This window comes from Hyla sarda, chromosome 4, assembly GCF_029499605.1.
Source record: "Hyla sarda isolate aHylSar1 chromosome 4, aHylSar1.hap1, whole genome shotgun sequence".
NCBI lineage: Eukaryota > Metazoa > Chordata > Amphibia > Anura > Hylidae > Hyla > Hyla sarda.
The window spans coordinates 355,080,195-355,092,414 of NC_079192.1; the positions used below are offsets into that span (position 1 = coordinate 355,080,195).

Sequence of the window (12,220 nt, forward strand, 5' to 3'; positions counted from 1 at the left end):
CGCCATTGACAGAGCGGTTTAATTAATGATATATTTTTAAAATTCGGACATTTCCGCACGCGGTGATACCATATATGTTTATTTTTATTTACACAGTTTTTTTTTTATTGGAAAAGGGGGGTGATTCAAAACTTTTAATAGGGGAGGAGTTAAATGATCTTTATTCACTTTTTTTTCCCACTTTTTTTTTTGCAGTGTTATAGGTCCCATAGGGACCTATAACACTGCACACACTGATCATCATTGATCACTGGTTTCTCATAAGAAACCAGTGATCAACGATTCTGCCGCATGACTGCTCAGGCCTGGATCTCAGGCACTGAGCAGTCATTCGGCGATCGGACAGCGAGGAGGCAGGTAGGGGCCCTCCCGCTGTCCTGTCAGCTGTTCGGGATGCCGCGATTAGCCGCGGCTATCCCAAACAGCCCGAATGAGCTAGCCGGCAACTTTCACTTTCACTTTTAGCCGCGCGGCTCAGCTCTGAGCGCGCGGCTAAAGGGTTAATAGCGCGCGGCGCCGCGATCGGCGCTGCACGCTATTAGAGGCGGGTCCCGGCTTCACTATGACGCCGGGCCTGCCGTGATATGACGCGGGGTTACTGTGTAACCCCGCGTTATATCAGGAGAGCAGGACCAAGGGCGTACCTGTACGCCCTTGGTCCTTAAGGGGTTAAATATTTGAAATAAAAGTTATATTTTATGAGAGTAGGGATTAGGAGGAATTCAGTGCCTTTTGGGCACAACTGTTGCTTAGTGTTAGATTTACCCTCCCCTACTCTTGGGGTGAATTGTTCATTTGGTTGTTGGTTATCTTTAGAACCTAGACCCTCAGAGCGCATCCTCAGCTGACAAAGGTTATTTACTTTCCTCCATATTTGTGGTAATACAGAAAGCCTTAATAAGTTGTTCTGTATCCTCATGAGTAATCCAGGATACAGAATCTGAATCTTCAATTTCTTCATCAGAAGATAAAACCTCCTCTTCTTCCCCTATAGTGGATTCATGAGAGGGGGATTGGGATAGCAGGGCAGCCGTATCTTTCTAGTTTGTTAGGCCTAAGCCCTGTAGAGAACTCTTAAGCTCATCCTTAATCATCTTTTTGATGGTTAGTGCTAATGAAGATGATTCCTGGGCAACTAAGGTGTCTACACAGGACGAACAAATAGCTCTTTCATGAGAGGAATCTAGCGGGTTTCTGCACTGTGCACATTCCTTATTATGAGATGTAGATGACGCTTTCCTAGGGGCCTCAGTAGAGCTTTTATCTACCTACAATAAAGCACATGATAACCCCAATTAGCCATTAAGAGGGGAAAAAACATGGAAAGGTCTCACCCAAGGAAGCTGTAATACCGGGCTGGAGCTCTAGGATTTAGCGCGTCCACCTTCTTTCCCAGGATCAGGCATGCTGGAGAAGGTCTTCGGTCTGGCAAGAACTGGAATTCAGGCACCAAGTCAGGAACACTGCAGTATAGGATACCACACGGGTGCAGTAGATGCAACAGACGCCCGGGACCGGAATCAGCATCTCTTAAATTTTCGTGCGTCCCCCGGAAGTGATGCGTCCCCCCAGGGTTACTGGGCCTGACATCATCACTGCATGCCACGTCCCTTTCGCATGTGCACGCACACGTGGAGGACGCTCAGAGTCGGGAGAGCTGGCCACCCAACCCGCAGACTCCACGGTGTCTCCCGGAGTAAACCCTGCCGAACCATGCCCGACCCCATAGCAGTCATGCCGAGCGGCCCCCGTGGGGACTTACGCCGGCCAGGAAACCCCTCTCCACCAGAGGCAATGGGGGCCCCGCAGCTCAGTATCCGGAGAAAGAGGTCAGAAATTCTTCCAGGCCTCCTATTCGTAGGACTGGAAACCTGAACTGAGGGTGGAGAGGAGGAGATCCAAATTTATCCTTGTTTCCAGTCCCACGGTGGGAGGTCCTCTCCTGGGGTGCTGTCATGGGTGATAGGGTAAAAACCATCTCTGAATCAGAATAAAAGGTAAAAGCATCCCAGAGTTACTAATGCTTAAAGTGACAGTGGTCAGATGTGCAAAAAATGGCCGAGTTCTACACTGAAAATTGGCTAGGTCCTTAAGGGGTTAATAATGGTTCAATACTCACTGAATATGCACAGTTTGTGCACAGTCACTTCATATTAGATAAAATTCATATGAAGCAGAGACATATTTTTAGATAGGCATTTGCCACACATGCACACCTGCTAAAATGTAACTCCTCCGTGAACACTGCTTGATATGGAATAAACTTCACTCCTGGTTTGCTGGAACTTCTTAGAGCTGCATTTTTTTTCTGTTATTAGATGTGAGGGACCCTTTACCAAGGCACATAAATATGATGCACCACCCATTTTGTTTACTTCTCATAGATTGATGTGCTGCTGTGGAATCTCTCTCTCTCTCTCTCTCTCTCTCTCTCTATATATATACACACATGTGTGTGTGTGTGTGTGTGTGTGTGTGTGTGTGTGTGTGTGTGTGTGTGTGTGTGTGAAAGGGCTGCACGATTTGGGGAAAATTTGCAATTACGATAATGGAGGTAAATATTGTGATTTCAATATGCGATTGTGATATATGAAACTGTTCCATCTCCCCATTTTATAAAGCCATTCAACAAATTTTATATAGTCAACCGCCACCCCCCCCCCCTTCATTTTTATTTCCTAACCTCTCCATTTCATGTTCATTCACTGAACATAAAATGGAGGGATTCGATATAAAATGGGGAGAAATTAGCTTAATTCCTCATTTGCACATCCCCACTCTAAAACGGGCCCCAGATAAGATATTTATCCTTATCCAGGAATGTCTTTGACTGGACTATCCATGTTAATTTTGCTGTTGCAATAACTACTATCCAAACATTTTGTACAGACTGAAGGTCTTTCACAGTAAACTTCAGAGCTTTGCAATATACTGATAACTGCAGGCACATACCCATGAATTCACCTCCTTCTATTGTGTCGTGGCTATTCTGAACAGAAGTGCTGTCACAGGTTGGAAGTTGAAACACACCTGACAAATAAAAAAAAAAAAAAAAAAAATCAGTTTTAGTTGAGTGTGGTTTTTGAGTGTGGATAGGAAAAAATGCACCTTTATATCCAAGATGTTAAAATTTTTTTTACTTTGACTAACACCCTAGGAACTAGGGATCAGACTTAAAGGGGTACTCCGATGCTGGGCAATCGGAACAAATTGTTCTGAATGCTTAGAGCCAGCGTCTGGGATTGTGATGTTATGGCCTCACCCCCTAGTGACCGCCTCGCCCCCTCCCATACTTACATTGAGGGGGCGTGACGTCACGAGCCCCAACGCTGGCTATAAGCAATCGGAAGAATTTGTTCTGAACGCTCAGTACCGGAATACCCCTTTAAATATGTGATTGCCACCTAGTAAGTTTCACTCGGACATTATAGAGGCACTAGTCCCGGCTCAACCATGGGTCTATAGAGCGTGACTGATAGTATGGAATTGATGTGATCATTAGAACTGCAGATCAGAATGCAACTAGTGGATGAAAAATTATTGCAAAAGTGTACCCAATTAAGAATGCATATGAAACTTACCTGAACCAAGAACATACTTTATGTACACATATCCTTATGTGAATTTCAAATAGTAGGAATACAAAGGTTTGGTTTGAAAACCACTTGGCAAAGAAGAGTGCACCAGACTCCAATGCCTAATCACTATAGGGGAGATTTATCAAAACATGTCCAGGAGAAAAGTTGCCCTGTTGCCCATAGCAACCAATCAGATCGCTACTTTCATTTTTAATAAGGCCTCTGCAAAATGAAAGAAGCAATCTGATTGGTTGCTATGGGCAACTGGGCAACTTTTCCTCTGCACAGGTTTTGATAAAACTCCCCCAATATATCCCGACACCCTGGTACTTAAGGACCCAGGACGTACCTGTACTCCTGTGGGAATTTCAGGGATATCGATCAGCAAGAACCTCGCACAAATGCCCAGGGGGGGTCATCAGACACCCCCCTCCTATGAATTCACACCGGCGATTTGCAGCAATTCCGGGTCATACGGGTCTCCGGTGACCTGGAAAATAAGGGGGATCGGGGTTGTCCAAGACACCCACGGTCCCCCTGAAGGGATAGGAGTGAGGGGGCAGGGGTGCCAGCCCTCCAATCCCTGCTATTGGTTTTCTAGAAGCGAAGGACCAATAGCAGATCGAGGGCGGGGTGAGTTTACCTTTGGTATCTATCGTTCTGCCCACCCACAATAGGCCGGGCAGAAGGAGGAAACCGACTAGGACCGGTGCTGAAGCCCAATTATCTATCAGCGGCGGCAGCTGGCGGAGATCGGAGGCAAAAGAGGACGGTGATGCGGCTCCCTGGATCCTACAGAAGACGGTGAGTTGCCTAGCAACCTCTGGAGGGCTACAGTTTGGAGACCACTATGAAAAGGAAAAGGAAAAGTTGGGGGCTACACCAGCCTGTTAGTGTAACATATTTATTTTTTTTACACTAAGATGCCGATGTTGCCCTTTACTTTTTATTTTCACAAGCGGTAATAGAAAAAAAAAAAAGACAGACTCAAAATTTGTAACGCAATTTCTCCTGAGTGCGGAAATACCCCATATGTGGGTGTAAAATGCTCTGCGGATGCACAATAAGGCTCAGGAGTGAGCGTGCACTGTGTACATTTGAGGCATAAATTGGTGATTTGCACAGGGGTGGCCGATTTTACAGCGGTTCTGACATAAACGCAAAAAAATTAATACCCACATAATACCAACACCCCCATTTTGGAAACTACACCCCTCATGGAACGTAACAAGGGGTATAGTGAGCCTTAACACCCCACAGGTGTTTGATGAATTTTCATTAAATTTGGATGGGAAAATGAAAAAAAAATAATGTTTCACTAAAATACTGGTGTTACCCTAAATTTTTCATTTTCACAAGGGAAATTGGAAAAAAGCCCTGCAAAGTTTGTAACCCCATTTCCTCTGAGTAAGAACATACCCCAAATGTGGATGTAAAGTGCTCTGCGAGCAAACTACAATGCGGAGAAGGAGCGCCATTGGGCTTTTGAAGAGAAAATTTGTCCGGAATTGAAGGCCACGTGTGTTTACAAAGCCCCCATAGTGCCAGAACAATGCCCCCCCCCCATGTGACGCCATTTTGGAAACTACATCCCTCATGTAATGTAATAAGGGGTACAGTGAGCATTTACAACCCACAGGTGTCTGACAGATTTTTGGAACACTGGTCCGTGAAAATGAAAAATGTAATTTTCCATTTGCACAGCCCACTGTTCCAAAGATCTGTCAAACGCCAGTGGGATGTAAATAATCCCTGCACCACTTATTAAATTATGTGAGGGGTGTAGTTTGCAAAATGGGGTCACATGTGGGGGGGGGGGCAATGTTCTGGCACCACGGGGGGGTGCTTTGTAAACGCACATGGCCCCTGACTTCCATTCCAAACAATTTCTCTTTCCAAAAGCTCTATAGCACTCATCCTCTTCTGAGCATTGTAGTGCGCCAGCAGAGCACTTGACATCCACAAATGGGGTATTTTTATACTCAGGAGAAAGTGACCCCCAAAATTTGTGACCCCATTTCTTCTATTACCCTTGTAAAAATTTAAAAGTGGGGAAAAAAATGCATTTTAGTGAAAAAACATTTTTTTTTTCCATTTACATATCCAAATTTGACAAAAAGTCGTCAAACACCAGTGAGGTGTTAAGGCTCACTGTACCCCTTGTTACGTTCCTTGAGGGGTGTAGTTTCCTAAATGGTATGCCATGTGTGTTTTTTTTTATGCTGTTCTGGCACCACAGGGGCTTCCTAAATACAACATGCTCCCCAAAAACCATATCAGCAAAATTTGCTTTCCAAAAGCCAAATGTGACTCCTTCTGTTCTGAACATTGTAGTGCGCCAGTAGAGCACTTGACGTCCACACATGGGGTATTTCCATACTCAGGAGAAAATTACCCCAGAAATGTGTAACCCCATTTCTTCTATTACCCCTTGTAAAAATTTTACATTTTAGTGAAAAAAATTAATCATTTACACATTTAACTTTAACGAAAAGTCCTCAAACACCTGTGGGGTGTTAAGTCTCATTGTACCCCTTGTTACGTTCCTTGAGGGGTGTAGTTTCCAAAATAGTATGCCATGCCCCCCAAAAACCCTTTCAGAAAAACTCACTCTACAAAATCCCACTGTCGCTCCTTCCCTTCTGAGCCCTCTACTGCGCCCGCCGAACACTTGATATACACATATGAGGTATTTCCTTACGAGAGAAATTGGGTTACACATTTTAGGAAGATTTCACTCCTTTTACCACTTGTAAAAATTCTAAAATTGGGTCTACAAGAACATGCCAGTGTAAAAAATGAAGATTTTGAGTTTTCTCCTTCAATTTGCAGCTATTCCTGTGAAACACCTAAAGACTTAACTAACCTTTTAAATGTCATTTTAAATACTTTGAGGGGTGCAGTTTTTTTTTATAATGGGGAAATGTATGGGGTATTTCTAATAAGAAGGCCCTTCAAATCCACTTCAAAACTGAACTGGTCCCTGAAAAATTTCGATTTAGAAATCTTTTTGAAATATTGGAAAATTGCTGCTATATTTTGAAGCCCTCTGATGTCTTCCAAAAGTAAAAACATGTCACCTTTATGATGCCGACATAAAGAAGACATATTGTATATGTGAATCAATATATCATTTATTTGGAATGTTAATTTTCCTGATAAGCAGAGAGCTTCAGAGTAAAAAAAAAAAAATGCTAAATGTTAAATTTTTTTTTAAATAAAATTTGGTTATTTTTCCATAAGAAATTATGCAAGTATTGAAAAAATTAGTAGAATATGTCATGAAAAAATTATCTCGGTATCAGAATGAAAGGTAAAAGCATCCCAGAGTTATTAATGCTTAAAGTGACAGTGGTCAGATGTGCAAAAAATGTCCAGGTCCTACACTGAAAATTGGCTGGGTCCTTAAGGGGTTAAATTTGATTTAAAACTAAAAAATAATAATTGGCATCATCGATACTTGACTCTCTCCTTGAGTCTGGTGAAAGCAGTGAAGAGGACACAGAGACACAACAGAAGAAGAAGGATATTAAGATAAGGAATGAAGTAGTAGCAACCTTCTGAGTTGATGTTAGGCTACTTTCACACTGCCTTTATGATACTGCAGTGTGACGGGCAACAGGGGAGCAGTCTTTTTCTCCAACTATTTCTGTTAAAAAACCACGGGTCCCGACAGCACCCCCATAATAGTAAATGGGAGCCGCCAGGACCAGTTGTTGCCCCTTGCTCCCTGTCCCGAGAACAGCCGTTAAAGTCACAAAAAAAAAACATTTAACAACTGCGACTTGCCTTACCTAAGCAACTTCTAGTTTTCACTTTGCAGAAGTCACATATTTATGATGTGTGAATGTCGCATGTAGGCAAAAAAAAAGTCACAAGTCACAGACTTTTGTGTGCATAAAGCTCAGCTCCCCAGCCACCCGGCCAAATCTACCACCCGCCCGCTAGCTAGCTGTTGCAAGACTAAAAAAAACAAGCATGAGGACATACTGGGAGTTGTAGTCTTGCAACAGCTAGTGGAGGGGTGGTAGATGCTGGTGGGTGGTAGATGCTGGCGGGTGGCCAGGGGGTACCCTCCCCCTATGTTGACACGGTAACTATAGTGACACTGAGGGACGTGCCTCCCACAGGCCGCGTGATAACGGAATTGGACGTCATCACCCAGCGCCGCATCGTGCATTTATACTGAGCGAGGATCGACTTTTGCATAGGCTGACAGCTGAGGAAGGTGGACATGCCAAAATGCGTCCTGTACCCCTATCTGTAATATGGTTATTAAATTTACAAATTGAAGTTAGGTCTGGAGACATTAAAATATGCCATCTAAAGTGCTTCTTAAGTTTGACATCAAGAGTTATACCAGAATTCATTCACTTCATCTTCTCACCAGCCTATTCTTTCATTTACAGGTATGTCATCATTCATTTCTTGAACAACGACCACCATCATTTGTTCTCACCACTGCATATCTGTTTAGCTGTATTTAAATAATCAACCTGGTATGTCACTCATCTTGTGATTGTGTACTCCCATTCCCCCATCATTGCATTGTCATGATTATTTCTTACTGTTATCTGGCTAGTGTTTTTATTTTGTTTGATCACAATTTATTTCCCCTGAGTGATCCCAAACTGTTTATTTTTTCTTAACTTTACTCCCCAAACTTTATTGCTCCCCACCCATTTTCACACCTGATTGAACTCCTTTGCCAATTCTCTGGCTTACCCTAGCACTATATATCAGAGGCTATAGGTCTGTTAGACCTTAGGTCTGGAGACATTAAAATATGCCATCTAAAGCTGCTATCTAAAGTGCTTCTTAAGTGTGACATAAAGAATTATACCAGAATAGAACCAGAAGGGAACAAAAGGGAACTAACATTATAACTACAAAAGTCACTCTTTTTCTGAAAAAACAAACAAAAAACAAACATGTACTCACTTATTACTTACTTATTGCAATACATTTTCTCTTATATCCCCCACCGATTTCTCCAGTGGACTCTATATACATCTGTCCATGCCTCCTTCCCTCACCTATGTATTGCTCGCATGCACTGCTCACCATCATAAACCACCCAAAGTCACCTCATTCCATGGTACAGCACAGAAGTCGCTTCATCACTTCACCCAGCCATCTGCTCTCCCTCTTCTTTCTTCTGCTTTTAGCTGCTGGGGACATGGCTACTAACTAGGGATCGACCGATATCAGTTTTTTAGGGCCGATACCGATAACTTATACCGATAATTCGGTATAAGTTATCGGCTATTTAACCCCCTGCGACACCGCTGCAGATCATTGATTTAAAGCGGGCGCTTTAAATCAATGATCTGCAGTGGCTTTTGCGGGGCCATAGGCCGCCGCCACCACCCGCTTCTCTCCCCTACCTGCCAGGGTGCTCCGGGCCATCCATCCATCGTTCCTGTAGTGTCCGGGGGCGTTCCGGGTCGAGGGTGGTCCGGTCCGGGCTGTCCTTCTCCGGCGGGCCTCTTCTCCACTCTGGGCAGGCTCCGGCCTAGTACGCTGCATAGACGTCGCTGCGCAGTGACGCCCGTGCGAAGCGACGCACCTGACGTCACGGCGTAGCGGCGTCTATGCAGCGTACTAGGCCGGAGCCTGCCCTGAGTGGAGAAGAGGCCCGCCGGAGAAGAAGGACAGCCCGGACCGGACCACCCTCCACCCGGAACGCCCCCGGACACTACATGAAGGAAGGATGGCCTGGACCACCCCCATTACGGGTAAGTTTAATTTTTTTATTCACTCGGAGGGAGGGGAGGGGCCCGACTGGTATAGCGGTATGGGAAAAAATCCATACCGGTATACCGCCTAGCATCACGGTGGGGGGTGCGACGCGGTGCGGTGGGTCGGAGGTGCGGTGCGGCGGGTCGAGGGGGTGGTGGTCGCGGTGCGGTGGGGGCGGTGCGGGGGGCGGGGCATTATCGGCTTATCGGCAAAATAATTGCCGATACCGATAATGCCCAAAATCGTGATTATCGGCCGATAATATCGGCCATACCGATAATCGGTCGATCCCTACTACTAACCCTGGCCCACCTTTCACGAATATTTGCTCTACACTACTTGCCTCTTGCGGAACCACTACAAACTTTAACTGCGCTCTCCAAAACTCTCGATCTGTGTGCAATAAGCTCACCCAGATTCATGACTTATTTCTCACTAATTCTGTTAATCTGCTGGCTCTCACAGAAACATGGATACAACCTTCTGACACTGCTTCTCTCGCTGCTTTATCTTATGGTGACCTTCACTTTTCCCATACCCCTAGATCTGACACCAGATATCGTGGAGTTGGGGTGCTTCTAGCCCAACAATGCACTTTTCAAGTCATCCCCCCATTACCCTCCCTCACATTTCCCTCTTTTGAGGTCCACACCCTCAGGCTCTTCCGCACATTGTCTCTCAGAGTGGCGGTCATCTATCGTCCTCCTGGTTCTCCCCAAATGTTCCTGGATCATTTTGCCACCTGGCTCCCTCACTTTCTTTCCACATAAACACATACACTCATCATGGGTAATTTTAATATCCCCATTGATACCCCAATCTCCTCTTCTGCCTCTCAGCTTCTGTCTCTAACCTCCTCCTTTGCCCTTTCACAGCTTACTGACTCTCCCACACACAAGGATGGGAATACACTGGACTTGATCTTCTCTAGACTTTGCTCTGTCTCTAAATTCACTAATTCTCCTTTTGAGCTCTCTGACCACAACCTTCTCTCTTTCTCTATCAGTAACTCCTATCCTCTTCCAGACACTCCAACCTTGTACACTTACAGAAACCTGCGTGCCATAAACACTAGTCAATTTATAGACATTCTACAATCTTCACTATCACCAATCTCTTCTCTCTCCTGCCCTAATCTAGCAGCCAAACATTGCCATGACACCCTAAAGTCTACCCTGGATCAAATGGCACCCTCTAAAACACGAACCTCCCGACACAGACGGCAGCAACCCTGGCACACGCTAATAACCCGCTTTCTCAGGCGATGCTCTAGGTGTGCTGAACGTCTGTGGAGGAAAACTAAGACTTCTTCAGACTATCTGCACAATAAATTCATGCTTAAATCCTATTACTCCGCTCTTCATGTCGCCAAACAAACATATTTTACCTCCCTCATCTCCTCTCTAACAACCCAAAACATCTTTTTGACACGTTCAACACTCTCTTTCGGCCTAATGTACAGACCCCAATCACTGATCTCTGTGCTTAAGACCTGGCCAAATACTTCAAAACTAAAATCGATGACATTCGTGATGAAATCCTCTCCCAGTCCCCTAAAAGTTCTGATCCAATTCCCAGCCACGTCTCCTCTTCATTACTCTCAGTTTTGAGCCTGTAATGGAGGATGAGGTTTCCAGGCTCCTTTCCTCCGCCCGCCCCACTACCTGCTCTAGTGACCCCATGCCTTCACATCTCATCCAGTCTCTCTCTCCTGCTATCAGCTGTCACCTAACTAAAATCTTTAACCTCTCCCTCTCTTCTGGGGTCTTTCCCTCCTCCTTCAAACACTATCATAACCCCACTATTGAAAAAAACATCTCTGGACCCGTCCTGTGCAGCCAACTATCGACCCGTCTCAAATCTCCACTTTATCTCCAAACTCCTGGAACGCTTTGTCTACTCCCGCCTTATCCGCTATCTCTCCGAGAACTCTCTCCTTGACCCCTTACAGTCTGGTTTCCGCTCCCTTCACTCCACAGAAACGGCCCTAACCAAAGTCACTAACGATCTTCTGATGGCCAAATCAAATGGCAATTTCTCTTTACTGATTCTCTTGGACCTGTCTGCGGCTTTTGACACTGTGGATCCCCAACTCCTCCTCAGTAGTCTCCGCTCCATCGGTCTCAAGGACTCTGCTCTCGCCTGGTTTTCCTACTATCTCTCTGGCCGCTTCTTTAGCATCTCGTTTTCTGGCTCTACTTCTTCTCCTCTTCCCCTTACTGTCGGGGTTCCCCAGGGATCGGTCCTGGGTCCTCTACACATCCCCCATTGGAAAAACAATCAGTAGATTTGGTTTCCAGTACCCACTCTACGCTAATGACACCCAACTCTATACCTCCTCGCCAACATCACCCCTGCACTCCTACAGAATACCAGTGACTGTCTCTCTGCTGTCTCAGGCATCATGTCCTCTTTATATCTGAAACTAAATCTTTCTAAAACAGAACTTCTTGTCTTTTTTCCATCAACTGATACTGTACATAACCCTGACATTTCCATCTCGGTGTGTGGTACTACCATAACTCCCGGGCAGCAGACTCGCTGTCTTGGAGTTATACTTGACTCTGATCTGTCTTTCACTCCCCATATTCAGTCTCTTTCACGTTCTTGTCACCTGCATCTCAAAAACATTTCAAGAATCCGCCCATTTCGCACTACTGAAACTGCTAAAACTCTCATTATTGCTTTGATTCACTCCCGCCTGACTACTGTAACTCTTTACTATTAGGCCTTCCTTTCTCAAAACTCTCCCCTCTCCAGTCCATCCTTAATGCAGCAGCCAGACTCCTCTTCCTCTCCAGCCGCTACACCGACGACTCCTCCCTGTGCCAGTCACTACGCTGGTTACCAATTCAGTCCAGAATACAGTACAAAATCCTCAGTCTCACACACAAAGCTCT

At 45.1% G+C, this 12,220-nt stretch overlaps 1 protein-coding gene across 9 annotated transcripts in view; it reads right to left on the reverse strand.

Annotated features, from left to right (window-relative positions):
* The window catches only part of SEC24A (SEC24 homolog A, COPII coat complex component), a 916,567-nt gene that overhangs the window by 668,087 nt on the left and 236,260 nt on the right, over positions 1 to 12,220 (reverse strand). For 7 of the 9 annotated variants that reach the window (XM_056516618.1, XM_056516617.1, XM_056516615.1 and 4 more), the window contains one exon: positions 2,953 to 3,030. The exons of the other annotated variants lie outside the window; for them this stretch is intronic. In XM_056516618.1, the coding sequence (XP_056372593.1) occupies positions 2,953 to 3,030 (78 nt within the window). The remainder of the gene's footprint in view (positions 1 to 2,952; positions 3,031 to 12,220) is intronic. 9 annotated transcript variants of the gene reach the window in all.